Below are 20,093 nucleotides of genomic sequence, written 5' to 3'. Positions count from 1 at the left end.
TTCTGAAATGAGACTATGAGTACAGTTTAAGAAACAAGAAGGGATAATGAAGAGCCACCTATTAATTATACAATCAGTTCACATTTCATTTCTTCAGGGAGTTTTTTGGTTTGTAGCTGCAATTTGAAGAAGATCAGGCAGCCTGAGAGTATGAGTGCAGTGACCACTACCCCCTTCCCAGGCATTGCTGGAATTCTCACATTGAGGAAGGTTCAGACCACTCACTCAGGCCACGCCTTTCTTAGCTGGACAATGTGGGTAGCAGTGTGATTGTCTCCAAATTACATCTTAAAAATGCAGGCCTATAAGCTTTGTAGTTGCCCAACCTGGAGACTGAACAAAGAGACATCAGTCGTTTATCGGGCAGGGGAATCTTACAAGTCTGCAGCAAAAGGTCCTGGAGTGACACCGCACCATTTATGGCAGACATCAGGACATGGCAGCTGCTCCAGGGAGGAGGAGGTTACCATTTATGGGGGGAACTGATGTCAGGTTGGCTCATCAGTTACCAGGGAAACCAGTGGCTGGGGCAAGGGGCAAGTACATAAACAGTATGTTTATTAAGCCTATAATTAAGAGGATTGGATGGTCAAGTGAGTGAAGGAGGGACTGGTCGAGCAGGGGATGTACAGAGAGCAGGGGCGTAGCCATCCTGAATGGCCTCACCACACAACCAGTTAGGACTGTGTTCAGCTACAAGCCTGCAGATTGTCACTTCAGGGATGGATGGTTGGTGAGGTACTACCTGAGAGCTGTCAGAGTCCCACACACCCTCTCTCTTCATTTCCTCTCTGCCGTTCGAGTATGACTTTTGTTGTCACTCTCCTTGAAAATCTCCCATTGTGCTCATCTTCCAGGAAAGAAGAAAGGGAAAATAGGGCAAAGGATAACATGCTAGCTGAGTCTGTCCCATTTTCTTTGGAAGACAATAGCTTTCCTGGAAACCTCACCCAAGAGATTTTCTCTTATATCTCACTTATTAGAGCTAAGTCCTAGGGGCACCTCTAGGTCAAAAGGAGCCTGAGTAATCAAATATTTTCCAAATGAACTATTATCACCTCTCTGAAAAATAATGAGGCTTCCCCTAGTATTAACAAGGGGAAAAGAGTATTGGGAAGGCAATATGTAGTATCTGATGCAATTAGATACCTTCATGTGTCAGTTTCCTAATTGAGAACCGTCTCTGCAGTGTATTGAGGAAGTGTGTCTCAGAGCCCATGGATTCATTGGAAATGTCATTGTCTAGAGCATGACTGTTCAATAGAATTTTCAAAGATGATAGGAATGTTCCACATCTGCCTTATTCGATACAGTAGCCACTGGCCACATACGGCTGTTGAACACTTGAAATGTGACTAGTGCAACTGAGAAAACTGAATTCTAAATTTTACTGAATGTTAATAAATTTAAATGGTCACATTGACTAGTGATTACTACATTGGACAACACCTATCCAGAGCATTCTTGGTGAATATTTTGGTGTGGGGGAAGGGAAGAGAATAGGAAGAAAAATTTCTGTTGCTCGGGGGGAGTGCCAGATGCCAGGAGGTAAGTATCTGGGAGAGGATGAATGGCAATGGAAGTGAAAATTGAGTGGAAAATTGCTCGCCTGTATGAAGAGTTGGGAAGTTACATGAAGGCAGATTTAGTGGACTTCAAATGATTCATTTAGGCTGGTTCTCTCTACAGGTTCATTCTTGAATGATCTATCATACACTTGTACACAGATGACCTCACTGTGGATTCTACCACCAAGCAGAGATGTTGTGCTCACTGAATGGTGTATATAGATGATTCTCCCAGTTCTGCTACCCCTGGATGTTCCACTTATAGGCCTAAGAGACAACTTAGTAGGGTTGGTCTGGCAAAAGTTGACTGAAACTACTCTTCTGACCTTTATGGTCTTTTTTTTTTAAACTCCAATTTTCAGGACCATTCTACTCAATAGGCCTCCTTTATGGAATACGCTCCTTGTCATCTTACAAGACAACACAGTCATCTCATTTTTCTTCTTCTTGACTGGAGGATGCTGCTTGTCTGTCTGGCTTCTCCCCTCTCCCCTACCCTAAATATTGGAGTTTCTCAAGACTTATTTCTCCCTAGGTGGGCTCATTCACTTCTAAAGCTTTAAATGCCATCTCCTTTTGGAAACTCCAACACATCCAGACCTAGCTCCAACCTGTCCTCAAACGCCATGTTTGTGTCAGCTGCTTACTTGTCCTCTCCTTGGTTGTCTTAAGAGTATCTCAGACACACAAGATTCAAAATTGAACTGATTTTCTGCCCTCAACCTCTTCCTCCTGCAGCTTCCATATCTATTAGATAGCATCATTATTTACAGGATTTCTTGAGTCAGAAAACTAGTCCTTTCTTTCTCTCACCTGCCACGTACAATCCAGCAGCAAGTTCCATGGGTACCCCCATCAAGGTAGATCTCCAGCCACTTCTCCCCATTTGCACTGCCACCACCCTGCTTGAAGCCTGCATCACCTTTCACTTGGACTCTGCAATACTCTCTCACTTTCCCCATCCTCACTTCCTCCCAACACACCTTAATTTCTCCCACCCAGTTGCCAAAATGAATTTGCAAACTATAAATTATAACACATCCCTCTCTTGCATAACACCTTTCTATGATTTCCCCTTCCTCCTGGAATAAAATGTAGACGCCTTACCAAGAACAAGTAATTTTCTATGTTCTCATTCCTAAATATTTCTCCAACTTTATTATTTTTTCATTTTTTCTTACTCATCAAATACATTGGCCTTTTTTTCACTGCCTATAACATGTGAAGCTCTTTCTTATTCCGAGGATCTTCATTAGCTTTTCCAGAACATTAGCTATCTGGCTCTTTCTCAGCCACTGGGTGTCAGAGAGCTGGCCACTCCAGTTAATAATGTTCTCTCTGCTGAATCTACCAACACCCTCCTTAATTCTTCCATAGCTCAAGTGTATTTGTTTCCTCGTTATTTGTTTTCTCCCTCCCCTTGTAGCCTATAAGCCCATGAGAGTAGAGCTAGTAAAATGCCTAGTACATAATAAAAAGTTCTTGAGTGGATGACTAAATTATTATAAAGAAGATATTATTGAAAGCTTTAAAAAAAACATTTTTTAAGTAAAGAGAAGTCATGTAAATAGCAAAGCAAAACATTTAAATACCAGTGCATTTTGACCATTGTCTGGGCTAGATGCCAACTTAACTCTCAGGAAGGATGTGATAAATGAGCTAATAAGTGAAAAACAATCTCCTATTTCCTTGCATATAAATGTTACATTAAATTACTTGTGGTGAGGCATCATTTAGTCATTCTCAATGAGATCCTAAATCAAAGGCAGAATGTCTTTCTCCGCCATAGAGATTAGATTATTCTAATTATGTCAAATGATGGTAATTCTTACTAACCCAGGGCTCGTAAGAAGCATAAACATTTGAAAAGCCCATAGCTGGCTGGTATTGATGCTAAAAAGCTCTCTTTCTCTTCCTCCTCCTCCTCCTTCTTCCTTTTGTATCACACATTATCTGCCTCCAAAGGTGGATAACTTGGATAACTTGTTTTGAACTTCTTAAGTAGGCTTCACTTTAAGTGGACTTTTGTTTTATTGGAGAAGTCAAGATAGAATCAGTTTCATAACGATTCATCGAGTATGTAAGTCTTACACAGATTTGCTAACTTCATTCCACTCTAAGGCCATAGAAATAAAACAGAGCCATCTAAGAACAGTCCGTTGACTTTGAAGGACAGTTTATTAGCCAGATGACCTGTAAACATGTCCTGTATTCAGTTTATGGTTGTCAGTTGGGATTTGTGGGAAAAAATAAGAAGGGGATTTTGTTGAAAAGTAACCTTACTCTATAAGTGTTTTTTGAGGATCTACTATGTCTAAGGCAGTGCTTGGCACTCTGAAGACTATAGTGATGGATCAGACGTGATTCCTACCATTAGAGAATTCAGTCAAGTAATGGGTCTATCTGATACATAACTGCATATTACGAGGTAGAAGACAAAAATGTTACACAAGAGGTGAAAAATAAGATAGTATAGAAATTCAGAGGAGGGGAAGATGAATTCCACTTGGGGATATTAGAAAAATCTTCCAGAGGTGTAGTCACTTTCCCTGAGATTTGAAAATTAATCAGGATCTGGTTGTGTAGAGTAGAAGGCATGGATTCCTGTCTCACCAAAGTCATGAAGTCTGGAAAACACCGGAACTATGTCGGGAAAGATGAGTGGGTCAGGAAGTGTATGAAGGGGAGAAGAAGTAAGGCTGGAGAAGCAGCTGGGAATCTACTTCAGGAACCTAAGACATAAGGAAGGTTAAAGTAGGTGAACTTCATCCCGTAAGCATTAGGGAGTCACACAGTCCTAGATCTCAAGGCTGTGATGTGAGTAGAGTCATGTTATGGGAAGCTGAGAGTGAGAATATTGGAGAAAGATGTGATAGAAGGTTTCTCAAAGGTTTCTGATGGTGATAGGAGTGGAAATTTTGAGGTTGTTTCAACAGGATCTGGCAGCTCTTTGGATGAGGGAAGTGAGAGAGAGTCAAGTATGATCTGAATCATTTTGAACTGGTTGGCTAGAAGGAGAGTTGGGCTGTTAAAAGAGATGGGTGATACAGAAGAGTAGCTTTTGGAAAGAAAATTATACATGCAGGTCTCGATGTATCAATTTCTGATGCTAGTAGAATACGAAGTATGGAATCACAGGAGAGGAATTTCAGAGAGATGGAGGGGCTGGAGATAGAGCCCTGTAATCATTGTGCTTATCTGAATTCCTATGATTTGATGAATTTTTCAAGAGAGAGATGGTAGAGAGATAAGAGAAGATGATTAAGGATAGACAATCAGGGGATTCCTACATTAATCGGGTGAGACAGAAAGTAGAGGAATAAGTAGACGAAGGAGGAGGGTTGAAAGGGTCAGGAAAGTCCAATGTCATGAAAACCAATATAGGAGAGACTTCTTAAGAAGAAAGTGCCCACGAACGTCAAATGTATACCTTCATACTATGCAGCAGTTTGAAAAGACAGGAATTAAGAAAAGGCTCCTACGTGTCTCAGATTGAAAGTCATTGTTTATTTTCCAAAATGAAATATACAGTCAGTGTGACATGGAAAACGAGGGGACATTGAAATTAGAGAAAACTGGAGTCAGGTTCTGATCCTGTATGGTTGAGTTGTGTGATTTGAGGAAAAATTACTTCATCTCTCTGAGCCTTAGTTTCCTGACTGTAAAAGGGTGATAATGCTTGACTCAAAGGGCTGTGGTGAGATGCAGTTCAATAAATCAGCATATGGACAAGAAGAGGCTGGCAGAAATAGGTCTGTTAATCCAGGTATCTTTTAAGTTTGCCTCCCATTTGCTTTCCATTCACTTCCAGATGGTCACGTGTTACAGCGAAATATCACTTGGGTCATGAGTACTTAGGTTTTTTAATCTTAACAATGAATTGCAAACAATTAAATATTGGCCACCAATCCCTCCTTGTGCAGAAATGAGTGTAGGAAGAGGCAGATGGAAGAAATTTACTATTGAAGATCCTGCCAGAGCAAATGGTCAAGGCAGAATGGTCTCAAAAGATGCAGTGGGGTTGAGCAGTCTGAATGATGATTTGATATGTCCCTGCAAGTAAGGCAGGGACCACCATGCCCATCATATTTGATTTTGCATCCCCTGGTGCCTAGAAAAATGCTCTGTTCATAGTAATTAGTAAAATTTTGCCAAACAAATAGCTGTTTTGTTTGTTCTCTTTGGAGAGATCTGGCTGTAAGGTAATGCACGTATAGAAAAAGAATAGAGCGTTGATGGGAAGAAAGAGAAATTAACATGGAAGAGGATGCAATTGAATGGAGTGTTGGTGGCCAGAGACTAGTCAGATGTATATGCCAGTGTATAAGTGTCACAGATATAATGTTGCGTACACACCAAAGATAAACATCCCCAAACCAGGAGCCAATGACAGAAACAAAAGGGAGGAAAAGATATGAGTCTAAGCCTCGTGCTGTTTTTAACTTCTATACAGCGATAGGGAGACACCATTACTTACACTTATATCTGTTCTTATTAGCAAGCAGAGGAACACAGAGAGTAGTATAATACCAGATGCCATTTGTCTGGAGGTGGACCTTTGGTTTTTATTTGTAAGTGATAGGAGAGTAATCAATAAGTGGGGCAGGCAGTGGTGACGTGACTAGCCTTGCAGATTGGTCTGGGTGTCAGGGCGTGCACAGTGAGGAAAAGCCTGAAGACTCCATCCTGATAAAAATGCAAATGGGGAAGTATTGTGTATCAAGAAAGGATGGTCACAATCCACTTTAACTTGTTTCAAGCTTTCTTTTCTCTCTTGAATCCATCTCTGATGCGACATTCAAGAGGATGGTGTTCAGCTAGATAGAACTCTGTTGCGAAGTTCTTTTAAACACTCACACGCCAAACTGTGCGTAAGGAGAAAGTGTGTTGGCTTGATAGGAAATGAGATACTCTGGTTTACATATTTTTTTCCTAAAGACTGTGACTCAGCTGGCTCTTTGCCCATCTACTCCTCTCACCCCACCCTGTGGTTGCCTCGCAGGCCACGGCACGTGTTCCTGCGGTCGCTGCGTTTGTGGGCGAGGATGGTTCGGGAAGCTCTGCCAGCATCCACGGAAGTGTAACCTGACGGAGGAACAGAGCAGGAGTCTGTGCGAATCGGCAGATGGCGTACTGTGCTCGGGGAAGGGTGAGTGTCCGCTGCAGCTTTGGACAGAATCCCTGTTCTGACATGTGGTTTATACGGCAGCATGTACAACCAGCTTCTGCAGACTGCACTCTACTGAGCGCAGACCCCTCTGTCCTCTGCCCGGACCAGGCTTTAAGCTTGGAATTTCTCCCATTCAAACGATAATGGAAATCATTATCAAAAGGAGAGTCTCAAATATACCTGTGTGCTGCTTTCTTTAGTTGTAAATGAATTCGTGATAGAAAAATGGGTTTATCTAAAGCTCCAGGGACTACAGCTCACATGCACACACCTCCTCTGCGTGTGTGAATCTAAATAAATGCCACTATAAATGAAAAATGCCAGAGATAATAAAATAATTTAAAAAAATTGCCAAATGAAGTTCAGGGCCTGAGAAAATGAAATGCATGAGACAGGTTTCATGTGAAAAGATCCCTGGGCACTTGCTATGTTCAGCGTCACTGCTGAATAAAAAGAATTGATGATTGTATAAAGAAGAAAACCAGCAAGATAGATTGGGCACTGAATGGGCCAAAAAGGCAAAAGGATAATTGTTGGGTTCACCTGCGAAATGGCGCAGTCAAGAACCGCAGAGAAGTGATCACAAGCGCCTAAACTGCCAACAAATAGGCTTTGGGAATTTCAGAGGCTAAATACGTAGATGTGTGTGTGTGGAGGAGGGGAAGGTTAGGGATGTGAGGCTATAAAAGGAGACTACATATTTCATTTCATAAAAAGGGAAGGAAAAAGTACTCGGGTCTGGGCTTCCCTGGTGGCACAGTGGTTGAGAGTCCGCCTGCCGATGCAGGGGACACGGGTTCGAGCCCTGGTCCAGGAAGATCCCACATGCCACGGAGTGGCTGGGCCCGTGAGCCATGGCCGCTGAGCCTGCGCGTCTGGAGCCTGTGCTCCGCAATGGGAGAGGCCGCAACAGTGAGAGGCCCGCGTACCGCAAAAAAAAAAAAAAAAATAGTACACAGGTCCCAAAGTTCTGGTATAATTTTCTTTGGTCTGAAAATCACCAATTTTCCAATCACACATGTGTAACCTAATATAAAAAAAAAAAAATTAAACCTTCGAAGTGGTTATAATCTTCAAGTTGATTGAATAGGAGTCACTAAATCAAACATTTACTGCAGAAACAGATTCTAGAAGAAAAGCCACCCCACCAGTGCCCCTTCCCCACCCCCAAAAGGGCAGAACAGGGGTTTTTTTTCCTGAGCAGAGAAAGAATACTAATTAATAGATTGAATTTTAGCTATTTTGATGTTGATGCTTCTGTGTAAATTCTCCAAGAGACTTTAAAATCCTGCTCTCACAGTGCCTATGGGCCCATCTAGGAGCCTGTCACATTCCTCTTTGCTAGTGGCTAGGAAAACACCTAGGAAGATTCTGGAAGTGCACAGATTCTCACTAAATTTTCGGGAGTTGCCCTAGGGCTCTAGCTGAAGTTGCACTTACCTTGAAACACCTACCCTGGGGCAGGATTATCAGGTAAATAGCTTTCTGAAGAAGACACAGGGAAGAAAGGGAATCTCTTAATACCAGTGGAGGAGCCCTCAGAAACAGGATGTGCCTCGGAGATGTGCCCCTAAACAGTGGCTGTTGCTTCATCTCTCTCTCAAGGCTGGTGCTGTCAGGTTGAAGGGGGCTTCTTGACACAATTGCAAAGATAAAATCTGATGGATGATGTGACCACATAGGGTGCGGGGAGGAAGGCTGAAAATTGATACAAGCATGATCATTTCAATAGAAAGCCATGTTCTTCGTTTCCAGGAACCCTGTACCCTGTATTTGAGGCTCGTGTTTTCATTGTTCAGGCAAGGAGGCCATGCCCTCAACCTAATGCAGTTAGAGCAGTCAGGTGGCTCTCAAACGAGTTTAAAGCAATCACTGTGTACCCAGCTTGTTCTCCCGTTAAATTCAATCTAATTCCAAGTCCCGAACAAATCTCGTACCAGTTTGGTTCTCAGGGGGGCCTCAGCTCCTGGAAACACTTTGTTTTGGGTTCAGGCTCTGTTGGGAGAAATAAAAAGGAGGAAAGAGAGGTTAAAAGGAAGACAAAGGGAAGGAACTGAGGAGGAAGAGATTAATAAAGAAAACAGGGGAGGAGGTAGGGATGGAATTAACCTTCAAGGATGAAATAGGAAAGAAGAAAAAAATGCTATAAGATCAGAATGGAGGGTATAAAAGAGTACTGAGAATGACTAATTTGTCTGAATTGGATTTTTTTGAGCATAGGTCCAAACACAATATCACAAAGTTTGGGTACTTTTAGTTGGTTTTCCATAATGGCATTATCCTTAGAATAAGGGTATTAGCTTTTCGTATAAACTCTACTGAATGAAGAAACCCATTCATATTAAAAAATTTGTGTGCTTGTTTATATTTATTTTAAAAACCAGCAATTGTGTGTGTGTCTGTTTACTAGACACACTATCACATCATGAACAGTGTCCCTAAGCAGGTCTTGGCTAAGTTATGTCCAGTTGCGGGTACTGGAAGAAAACACAAAACCATGCTCACTGGACTAGTGAATAGCACTCTGTCATTGCCCAAACTGAATTTAATTCCGAGGAGGAGTTGTCCCTTTTCAAGAAATAAACATTCTTATTAAAGTCATTACATTCATAGGAGAGTGACTCATTTTTTAGCCTCATAAATGTAGAAAATGTAAAAAAAAAAATAGGTTGACTAAATATTGGCCCAAAGGCATTTCCTCAAAATGAAACAGAACAAGAAAATCTCTCTAGTTAATGCCTTTTCAAATTGTTTGCTTTGGGTGGTGGGAAATATATCCATGTATCAATGAAGAGTTGACAGCATATTTGTCTAAACTATTTTTTATCCTTCAACGGGTAGAGTTTTAAACTCAGAAGGAAATGTAAAACCTGCCTCGAGGCTGTACGTTTTGAGTTTGCTGTTAGTGATGATACTGGCATGCCTAGTGTTGGCAGCAGCTGGCTGTGGGCCCCTTTCTTTTTTTCCTATTCTGGAAGAATCCATGCTGGACTATGAAATCCCTTCCAAGTTATGTAAACTGGGGCCATAGACTAAGGGTCTTCAACATGGTGGCAGAGAAGGAAATCCCTTCTGAGTTATTTAAACTGGGGCCATGTATTTCTGGATACATCTCATGGACTTGCCAGAATGCCATGTACTTTGTCCTCAAGTTTGTAAATGAAAACCCCTCTCCCCGATTTTCACAAAGGGAATCGAGTCTTTTTCTTTCTCCGATCACGGGGCAGGTGTGAGTAGTGGGCCTGAGATCCCCAGGGCACAGCACTTAGCAGCCTAGACCCGGCTGAGTGTTTCCAGCAGAAAAAAACGAGGCTGAAATGTGTGCTCCCCAGGAGCTGTGAATAAAGCTGTCACCTCAGGAGACGATGAAGAAATAGCATTTTATTTCTTTACAAATTTATAGCCAAGACAATAAATCACTCCATAGAAAAATTTAAAACAAGGTATACATTGTCGTGACCCTCATAACAGATGGAAGAGTTAGTACAATAGTGAAATCTGCCTGCTGGGATGTTGGGTTGCAGCATTTTGTCAGGCTTGATGGACGAAAAAGAAAGTCCGACTCTGTTAATGGGGCAGCTAACAAAGGTGCCTCGCCCTTATACTCAGTTGTTTGCGGGAATAACCAGAGATGATCTCTGAGCCAGGTCTCCCCTAAACTTAGCTACCTTTGCAGAATACGTGATATAATTTATAGGCTGTTTGTTTGTTTGGGGATTTATTTATTTGGATCCAAGAATACACAATAACCTTCTTACCCTGATAACTTCAACCCAGATCTAGGTGATCCACTCTGATATCCTTAAAGATGCTGTTGTGTGACAATGATTGTAACTGCATGTCGCTCAATGACCCCTTACACTCTTACGTTGATACTCGAGTAATGCATCGTCCAGATTAAGTCCACGGTACCTCCACCACCTATCCCTCCCCTCCGCCCAACCCGTTCTCCATCTCTGGAAAAGAGAAGGGGTGAAAGTCATGGTTCAAAAACCAGTCTTCACTCCATGCTCTAGTTGCCTCACCCGATATGGCTGTCAGGGCAGATCTGTAGGACACACAACTCATTTTTTGAAACTATATGAAAGTTTTTTTTGTTTTTTTTCCCCTGAGAGAGGCATCACAGGTAGGTAGGTACAAGAGTAGATTGAATCAGATAGGAATCTTAGGTTAACTGATGTACTTTCATTTTCTCATCTTTGAAGGCAGAAGAATTTCATTTCTTTCCCCGTCTTGTGTCCTAAGGATGCTCTGAAGACAAATGAGAAAATGTGGCTGATTCCCGAGGAATGGAAGCCTGTGAGAAGCACAGAAGGGAGATCAGAGCACTCTTTAGGGTCCTTATACTAAGAAAGACAATAAATGGGTCAGTGATATTGTGGTTGTGAACTTACTGCCCTAGAGATCCTGCCAGGATGAGCCAGCTTCTCCCTATAGCTGGACTGGGTCTCATGGGTGTGAGTGGAGCCCGGCCAGCTGAGCTGAACAATTGCTCCCCTCTTGGCAGTCATGTGGCCTGTGCCTGACTGACAGAATTCTTTGCCTAAGTTTTTCCCTTTCTAGAGATGCACAGTTTGACCCCCAGTTACTGACAAAAACAGAGCACTTTACAACCAAGGCGCTGCTATAAGAGGTCCTAATAATGATTCAATGTGTTAGTATTACATGCTATTCCTAGTTTCACAAGCAGAAGAACTTCCTACCTCTGAGAGGCACGAACAGTAAAGAACAACACAGCTGGGGAAAACGCTGACTGAGAAAAGCTACTTTTTCATAGCACATACAAAAATCAGTCCCCATTTTTCACTTTAAGTATTTCAGTGACTAGTAGACTTTTGGAACTGGAATTTATTTGTCAAATGGTCTCTCCATGATACCATATGAACTTTAGCTGAGCTTACCAGTTTTAGGAAAATACTTTGCTATAGACTGAAGCTAAGCATTCCAGAAGCAAGAGCAGTAATTAAAATCGTTCCAAGGCCAGAGGTTAAGTTTAAAAATGAAATGTGAGATCTTTTCATGAATTGTGACAAAATACAAAAAAAATATCCTAGGCATAAGATGTGACTGTCATGGACAAATAAGTCATTTACTTCTGCTGCTTTGTAGAAATCATTTTGGAATGCAAAGGAAATACTATTTTAGAAACAACTGAAAACAATCCAATTCTTCCAGTAATTACTCATGGAAATAAAGCACGAAATATGATGCTTTCTGAGGAAATTTCAATGAAAAGTCAATGAAATGTCCCAAGTTGTTTTTTTGGTTTTGGGTTTTTTTTTTTTACAGATATGTGGCTAACCATTTACTAAATGAGCAGTTGAATGGTGAACACTTCCATGCCTAGAAATTTGAAAGAAATCTTTAAAACTAGGATAAATTTCTAAAATAAGGTAACACTGTACCTGAATGAGACCGAGAGGGAGCCAGCCTTCCTCACAGACTGAGCCGGAAGGCCTCGCTCACTGGTTCCTAGGCAACCATCAGGCTGTCAGTCACTCATCAGAACTGAAAGTTGTCTAGATTTTACTCAAGAAAATGTAAATCAACCAAGACCCTCAGGAAAGCAAGTCAAGACTAAATGAAATCATGCTGTGCTTAAGCAAGGACTTAACAAAGGTAAACCCAGCTCTGAGCACGTAACTAGTACTCCCTTACTTTCCACATGACACGGAATGTGGAAGGTTTAACTTGGCCATTGGGGACTTTTGCCACTAAAATGCAGATAGTCATTTCCATGATATGAAATACCACATAGCGCTTAATGCTTGAGATACGTTTATACAGATCCTTTCCTGATTCCATGGTATGAGGAAATCCTTTTCTCTAGCCACTTTACTCACTCAGTTTGTTAACTCATTTTTTAAGTACTGTGCTTCCTAGAGGCACTAATGATTGATTCCTGCCCCTCTCCGACTATATTTTGAACTTACCGAGTCTGGAATTTTGTTAAATAGGTCAAAGTACTTTTTTCTACTTCACAATCTCTTAAGGTGATTTTTGACCAGAACAATTTGGTGATAGCATCTTTTAGTAGAAGGAAAACATGTTTGGAAAGACTAACCCATCCAAGGAAATAGAAGGAAGGGAAAGTCCTTTTTATGTGTTTTCCTTTAAATTTTAAAGGTGTCTTTACTGTGGTTGTAGACGTAATTTTGCCATGTGGGGTTTTATAGGCCATCAGATGAAGACATTTAGACTGTGAGAGCTTTTTTCCCTTTGTGACACCGTTTAATCCATATATTTTCTCTTCTTTTAAACATATTTAAATAATTAATAAAAGTATTTCTCAGCAAACCAAAATGTTTTTAATAACTAAAGGAATTTTTTAGTGACATTAATTAAATAATTAAAAAGAGGGGATGTGTAAAGTAATGGAAAAGGTGGTTGGACCTAGAGCCTCATAAAAGATGAACATTTTGGGGAGATTAGAGCTATCTTTGATTATGGCAGGAAATCCTGAGAATGAAATCTGATAAGTTGAATATACATGAGTTATTATGTGTGTATTTTTAGCACTTTAAAGAGCTATCCAAGGGCTTCCCTGGTGGCGCAGTGGTTGAGAGTCCGCCTGCCGATGCAGGGGACATGGGTTCGTGCCCCGGTCCGGGAAGATCCCACATGTTGCGGAGCGGCTGGGCCCGTGAGCCATGGCCGCTGAGCCTGCGCGTCCGGAGCCTGTGCTCTGCAACGGGAGAGGCCACAACAGTGACAGGCCCGCGTATCGCAAAAAATAAATAAATAAAAGAGCTACCCAATATACAGATGTGTCCGTATTTTAAGAAAATCATGTAAACCAAAATCCAGAATTGTAAGCACAATAATTTAGTATTTCTTTTATTAATAAATGCATCCCCTCTTATTAGAACTTGCTATTCAATTCCTTTAAAAAACAAGCACCTTTAAAGCATGATTCAATTCAGAAAAAAAAACCCATCTATTTTTGAGTACCTTTTTTGGAAGGCCATCTATAAGAATCAACATTCTGCTCTCACTGACATTTCAACCAGGCTGGGCCATGGAACATTTGCTCAAGGCTAATTGCAACTGTCTAGATCCATAATGAAGCCTTTCCTGGATAACCTTTACGAATTACGGTAAGTCAGGCTCCCCTCTGAGCGACCGGCTATTCAATAAACTTTTCCCTTTGGAGGATAGGTTATTAGAAGTCTGTTGTCGCTGCACTGATGATATTCTGTTCTAGACGGAAGCCTTTAGTTAAGTGGCGACAGCAAGTAGTGCCCTTTGTGATTTCAGGTTCTTGTCACTGTGGGAAGTGCATTTGTTCTGCCGAAGAATGGTATATTTCGGGAGAATTCTGCGACTGTGATGACAGGGACTGCGACAAACATGATGGTCTCATTTGCACAGGTGCAGTATCAACCTACCCTAACTGTTCTGTGTCACAGCTGGCAATAAAGACAGATGATACCCACCGCGTACTGCCATAGCCAGCTGGACAGGAGAGCGTCCGTGTAATCAAGACCCACTATTCACAGGAAGTCACCGCAGAAGGGGAGTGGGCATTGGTGGACAAAAGTAACCACCCCCTCAACTCACACATATGCAGTTATATGTTGAAAAGAGAAAATAATCGTCTTGACAACCATTTTACTTTGAGCCTGGTGTAGAGAATGGAGTATTATTTTAAACAGGACCCAGGTACCACTAATTCAAAGACGGTTGATGTGTTGGTTGGCTGCAAGGAGTGGGGTGTGTGTGTTGCGGCGATGAGGGAGACTTAGCAGTGTCATAGCTACTGCTCTCCCAAGTTATTGAATCCTGATAATTGGTTATAAAATACATCTGCTTGAACAAGTTACAGGGGAAAGGGAGACACGTTATGTTTGTTCTCCTTGTTTCTAGTTGAAGGTAAAAGATGAATGCTTGTGTATGTCATTAAGCTAGACATTCACTGTCTGTCCGTCCCTGTGGCACAAGGATCCTCTTCTAGCTGATTCCTCAGCTTGCCTCATTCTATGTCAGGGGACTTTATGGTTTTTAGCGTTTATTCATAAGTCAGACATAACTTGCTCTCTACAGGAAAACAAAATTATGACATGGAAGCCACCCGGAGTGACACAGGATGGTCACTATTAGATGATACACAGATGGTGGCATCAAGCAGATGCCATTAATTATGTGAAAAATCACATTTTCCATCGCTGCTAAACAAGATGATGATAAGATGGCTACAGAACAGAATAAGAAAATCTGCAGAGGATGAATGAAATGGTCTTGATTATGAACTGCTGTGGTTTAGAATAACATATTTGAACTTGGTGACTTTCGGTCATGATACTGACTCCCCTGTGTACTTTATTGCAGGGAATGGAATCTGTAGCTGTGGAAACTGTGAATGCTGGGATGGATGGAACGGAAATGCATGTGAAATCTGGCTCGGCACAGAATATCCTTAATAATCCATGGCAGAGAACTGGATTCTTATTTTTCTAGGCCATTAGAACATATAAATGCGGAGGGAACCATATATAATCATCACTAGGACAGGTCAAACAGACCATTGTATGTTTTTCTATTTCTGAATGCCTCAGTGAAATCTGGGTACCCATTAAAGATGAGTTAAGCAAATTCTGATGTAAATAACGCCAGAAAAGTTTTTTTCTACCTTAATTTACATCAGTGGTTCTCAACAAGGGCAACTTTACCACCCAGAAGACATTTGGCAATGTCTACAGACAATTTTCATTGTCCCACTGGGTGGGGTGGGAGGGCGTGCTGTGGGCATCTAGTGGGTGGAGGCCAGGGATGCTGCAAACATCCTCTGGTGCAGGACAACCTCCCACAGCAAAGAATTATCTGACTTCAAGTATCAATGGTGCCTGAGCTGAGGAACCCTGAGTTACACGGTTGTTAGAAATGCACACTCCTATACAAGAAAGACCATATTGGAGTCTAAGGAGAAGATATATCCTCACATAAATCCACTGACCGTATTTTGCCAGTATTTCCATATGGAGACATGAGGTATGTGGTATACAAACACACATGGGCTAGGGGGGCAGGCAGAAACTACATAACCAGTGCTTTCAAAAAAAAAAAAAAAAAAAACTGGTCGTTTTAGCCATTAAGTCATTTGTCATTTGTCTAGTCCCACTTTAACTTCACACAAGGGACTTCCCTGGTGGTCCAGTGGTTAAGACTTCACCTTCCAATGCAGGGGGTGCAGGTTCAATCCCTGGTCGGGGAGCTAAGATCCCACGTCTCGTGGCCAAAAAACAAAACAAAACCAAACAAGAAAAACCAAAACATAAAACAGAAGCAATATTGTAACAACTTCAATAAACACTTTACAAATGGTCCACATCAAAAAAAAAAAATCTTTTAAAAAAATTAAAAATAAACGCACTCCAAAAAAGACTCTTAAGATTAAGGAAGATATGAAAAATGCAAAATTTGACATTTTTAATAAATGGTGACATAAGTTGCTTATATTCTGTGTCAGTATATATTTGCCTACTGAGGATTAACCCCCAAAATGAATTTTTATTCAGGGGTATCTATTTTCTGTTTCTAGAACATTTTTAAAAACTGGGCAAGGGTTACATATACAAGAAATACGATTTTTTTTTACTTTTTACTCCATGGTAACTTGCCTTTTAAAAAGACAACATATAGTTAGATATATGATGGGCCTGAAATACACATTCACTTCTCTTAAAAGATTCTTATTTATAAGGATACATGACTTACTGGAAAAGTAGGGACATGCAAAGAAATCAAGAAGAGATACTATAATAAAAATTCTCAAAAGCTCAGAGGATTTTTAAAAAAACCAGAAATGGCTGAAATAGAAATTATAAATATTCACTCAATAATAAGAACAAAATGTTTATTTTCTTAATGGTGAAATTCTGCTCTGTATGAAATTCACATTGCATTATAAAAATTACAATAATTTGGACTTACCTTACATATTTACAGTTAAGTCTACTTATACACATTAGTTTAGGCAACCTTTAATTATTTAGAGCTAATAAAAACCCCACTTTTTTTCTAAATGTGATTTATATTTTGTAAAATCCTAGAATAATGTAACAAAATCATTTCCATATTGTTTAAGATGAAAATTTTTGCTTGGAAATTTTACTTGATGATGTAAATATTCTAGAGTCGTGGCTTGGACTTTTCTAAGTCAAATCACCAAAGATAAGGAAAATATGTATCTGCTGAGTTACTTAAAAATTTGATATTGAAAATTATTTAAGAGAAAGTGTAACTGATGCTGATTTTTATAGTACTAATAGTGTTCTCATACTTGAAGAGATTTATAAAATTGTCGTCTCTATCCTGAGATTAAGGAATGCAACCACGTAAATTTTATCTCTATTATTAAGTATGTCAATTGATATATCAGTTTTTATAAAATGAGGGGACCATAAGGAGTCAAGAAATGATAGATTGTACTCTTTCCTCTTCTCTGTCTAAACACTTTAAGCCTCAAACAAATCTGTTATTGTTCAGTTGCAATTCTGATGCCTTACGTAATGATGCACAAACATTGGAATTCATTACCTTATCCAGCCATCATAATACAAATGACTTTCAGTTTCCCCTCTTGCAGAACCCTGCTTTCTATAAAGGACCAGATAGTAAATATTTTAGACTGTGGGTCACATACACCTCTATAGAAGATTCTTGTCTGTTCAAGTTTAATACTTTAAAATGGAAAAAATAAAAATAAAAACCTCATTCTGAGCTCCTGGGCCATAAGAAACAGATTGCAAGCTGTATCTGGCTTGCAGCTGAGCAGTAGTTTGCCATCCTGCTCTACTGGTACGGCCCTTAGTTTCCTGTCTCATCACGTTACCCTAGGTGTGTCTTATTTTTCTTATCATTCTCTATATTTGTTATCCCTGCAACAAGAATGCTGCTCTTTTTATATTTTCATGTAAGAAAAATGACCTCAGCATTTATGCTTTTTAAGAAGTTTAAATATGGAGAAATTACTTTATTATAAATTTCAGAATGTGATTTGTCCAAATTTTTTGACAAAATCTATTATAGTCAGCTATATTCTGTGGTTCATTTAGCCATGAATTATTGAACCAAAGCTGAATTATAGCATAAGTCACATGGTACCTAAACTCTAATGAATATTTTTCTTTTAAAACAGAAATATTTTCTTTTTACCTCTTTCTGTCTGCTATAACAGTTCTTGTGCGTGTTTTTATGTGTGGTTTTGTCTCTAGCAATGAAACGTCAATAGATTTATTAAGAAGTGATTTAATTTACATGTTTAAGTTGGAGAAAAATAAACATAGTTACATGTAAAGACATAGATTCTACCCTTCTTAAATGTTATTTTGTACTTTGACTTTTGATTCCATTACTAAGATTAAAACTCCCTCTTCAAATAAAAGGCAGGGCAAGAACAAACTTGTAATAGGTGGAGGGAAAATATGCAAATTTTGTTGGCTTGTTCAGGTTGGTCAGCAGTTATGGTGGGATTAACGTTAACTGGGAAAGACGCGACAAGTTTGCAGATGGTGTTGGCACCAACCCTGCTTGCTTGGCTAACCATCACTGAGGAATTCTTCCATAAAGCACTTTTTAATAAGATTCTACTAATGTCCTAAGATCTAAGAGAATCACTATATCCTGTTGTCTTCCTGGACTCTGAGCTAATCTAGATTTCCTACCGCGCATTGGAAGGAATGGCCTCCACGACCTCAAATGCAAACACAACGTGGGAATTAGACCAAATGATAGAGAAAACCAGGTAAAAACAAAAACATAACTCAGTCTTTGTTTGCAGATTCACTATCAAACCTTTGAAACCCTACTCAGTATTTGAGAGAGTCAGCAGGCCCTGTGTGCCACTTTGTAAGCTAAGAGAGCTACACTATGAAATGTATTTCACTCCAAAGTAATACTCTTCACACCTGGAGTTTGATATGCCTGCGTTTAGCTTAAAAGCTTGCCCTGGGTATAGTCTTGTTCTGAAATAACATTGAAAGTAATTTTTAATGATTTTCAATTCCTTCTAAAATGGATTTCTTAGTCAATCTGGTCTCTCCTTCAAATGTTAATTCTCACTCTAATATTAGAGAGAAAACTTTAAATGAAGTGATACATGTCTAACTTAAAAAGAGAGAAGTTTTTTCTTGTTGTTTTTTAAAAAAGAACCAAATCTGATGTTGGTCATCCTGAAAACAGCGGACTGTTGTAGTGCTTTAGGCATTCATTAAGCAACTGGCCAGGTGTGATAAAGAACTCTTCTTACTCTCCAAGAGGTAAACAATTAGACAGACTGCAGCAGGAGTCTTGTGGGCCCATCTTGAAGCCGGCCCTTACCCCAAACACTCAGGGCAAGGGAACATTTAGAGCACGAATCTCTAAATTCTCCAAGATTTGTAATGACATGATGCTCAGTTCCATTTTACTCTTTATATAGGCTGAACCATTTGCACCTCTTCTATAATTTTTCCAAGTAAAGTTGTAGCAAAGTATTTTAGAAAGCAAACTTACAGGAAAATAGAATGATGTCACCTGAAATATCAGAACAATGAACATTCCAGAGCATTGTTGAGGGATGAGTGAAACAGCTACCATAACAAATCAGTAGACATAACCCTCTCACACCAGATATGGATGCAAAAGGAATGTGATATTGGAAAGAGTTGATAAGATCGACATATGTACATAGAGGTACAGAACACGTGGTGGTCTCTAAATACAAATGAATTCCATCAGATTTACTGTACAGAACACCAAAGGTGACAGATTGCACTTACTTAAAACAGCAAACAATTTTTGAGGGGAGAAAATGGTGGAGTCTTAGCCTGGAAAAATAGCAAGAGAGGTATCATCAAAGAGCTAAAATTTTCTTTGGCATGGTAAAGGGGGAAAGTGAGTTTACCAAACTTATTTACATGACATTTCTCTATATCTGTGGGTGATGCAATGCCATTTCATTACATAAAGTTGTTCAATGTTTTTGAATATGCCGTCATATAAATATTTTATTCAATATGTTGTATTTATGAATACAACAAATGATATTCAACACAGAAACTGTACAATGCAGACAAACTCTTTGTATGTAGATTAATACACACCAATGGTTCTTGATACACAGGTCCTACAACATGCAGTTCATCAGTGCTGTCCTCGTTCCATGCAACAGGTCAGACCAGACACAGAGGAAATGATCTAACTAAATCACAAATAACAAGGACCCCTCTGCAATACGTCTAAACATATATTAGAAGAAAGTACTTTGACATCCATTCATAGGGATAAATGCCCTTATCGATAACTCATGTAAAAAACAAAACAGAGATACACATTTACTGAAATCTCAGTCACTTACAAAAATAAATCTTGTCATA

The 20,093-nt window shown here is 39.9% G+C and overlaps 1 protein-coding gene across 1 annotated transcript in view; it reads left to right on the top strand.

Moving 5' to 3' along the window:
- Positions 1-15,789, top strand: part of ITGBL1 (integrin subunit beta like 1) — a 112,295-nt gene extending 96,506 nt beyond the window's left edge. The window contains exons 7-9 of the mRNA XM_024754020.1: positions 6,571-6,717; positions 13,996-14,109; positions 15,067-15,789. Of these exons, the coding sequence (XP_024609788.1) occupies positions 6,571-6,717; positions 13,996-14,109; positions 15,067-15,158 (353 nt within the window). The 3' untranslated portion in view covers positions 15,159-15,789. The remainder of the gene's footprint in view (positions 1-6,570; positions 6,718-13,995; positions 14,110-15,066) is intronic.
- The last annotated feature ends 4,304 nt before the right edge of the window (positions 15,790-20,093 follow it).

The sequence above is a fragment of the Neophocaena asiaeorientalis genome, unplaced genomic scaffold (genome assembly GCF_003031525.2).
Source record: "Neophocaena asiaeorientalis asiaeorientalis breed wild unplaced genomic scaffold, Neophocaena_asiaeorientalis_V1.1 scaffold684, whole genome shotgun sequence".
Taxonomy (NCBI): Eukaryota; Metazoa; Chordata; class Mammalia; order Artiodactyla; family Phocoenidae; genus Neophocaena; species Neophocaena asiaeorientalis.
This window is presented reverse-complemented; position numbering and strand designations above follow the sequence as displayed.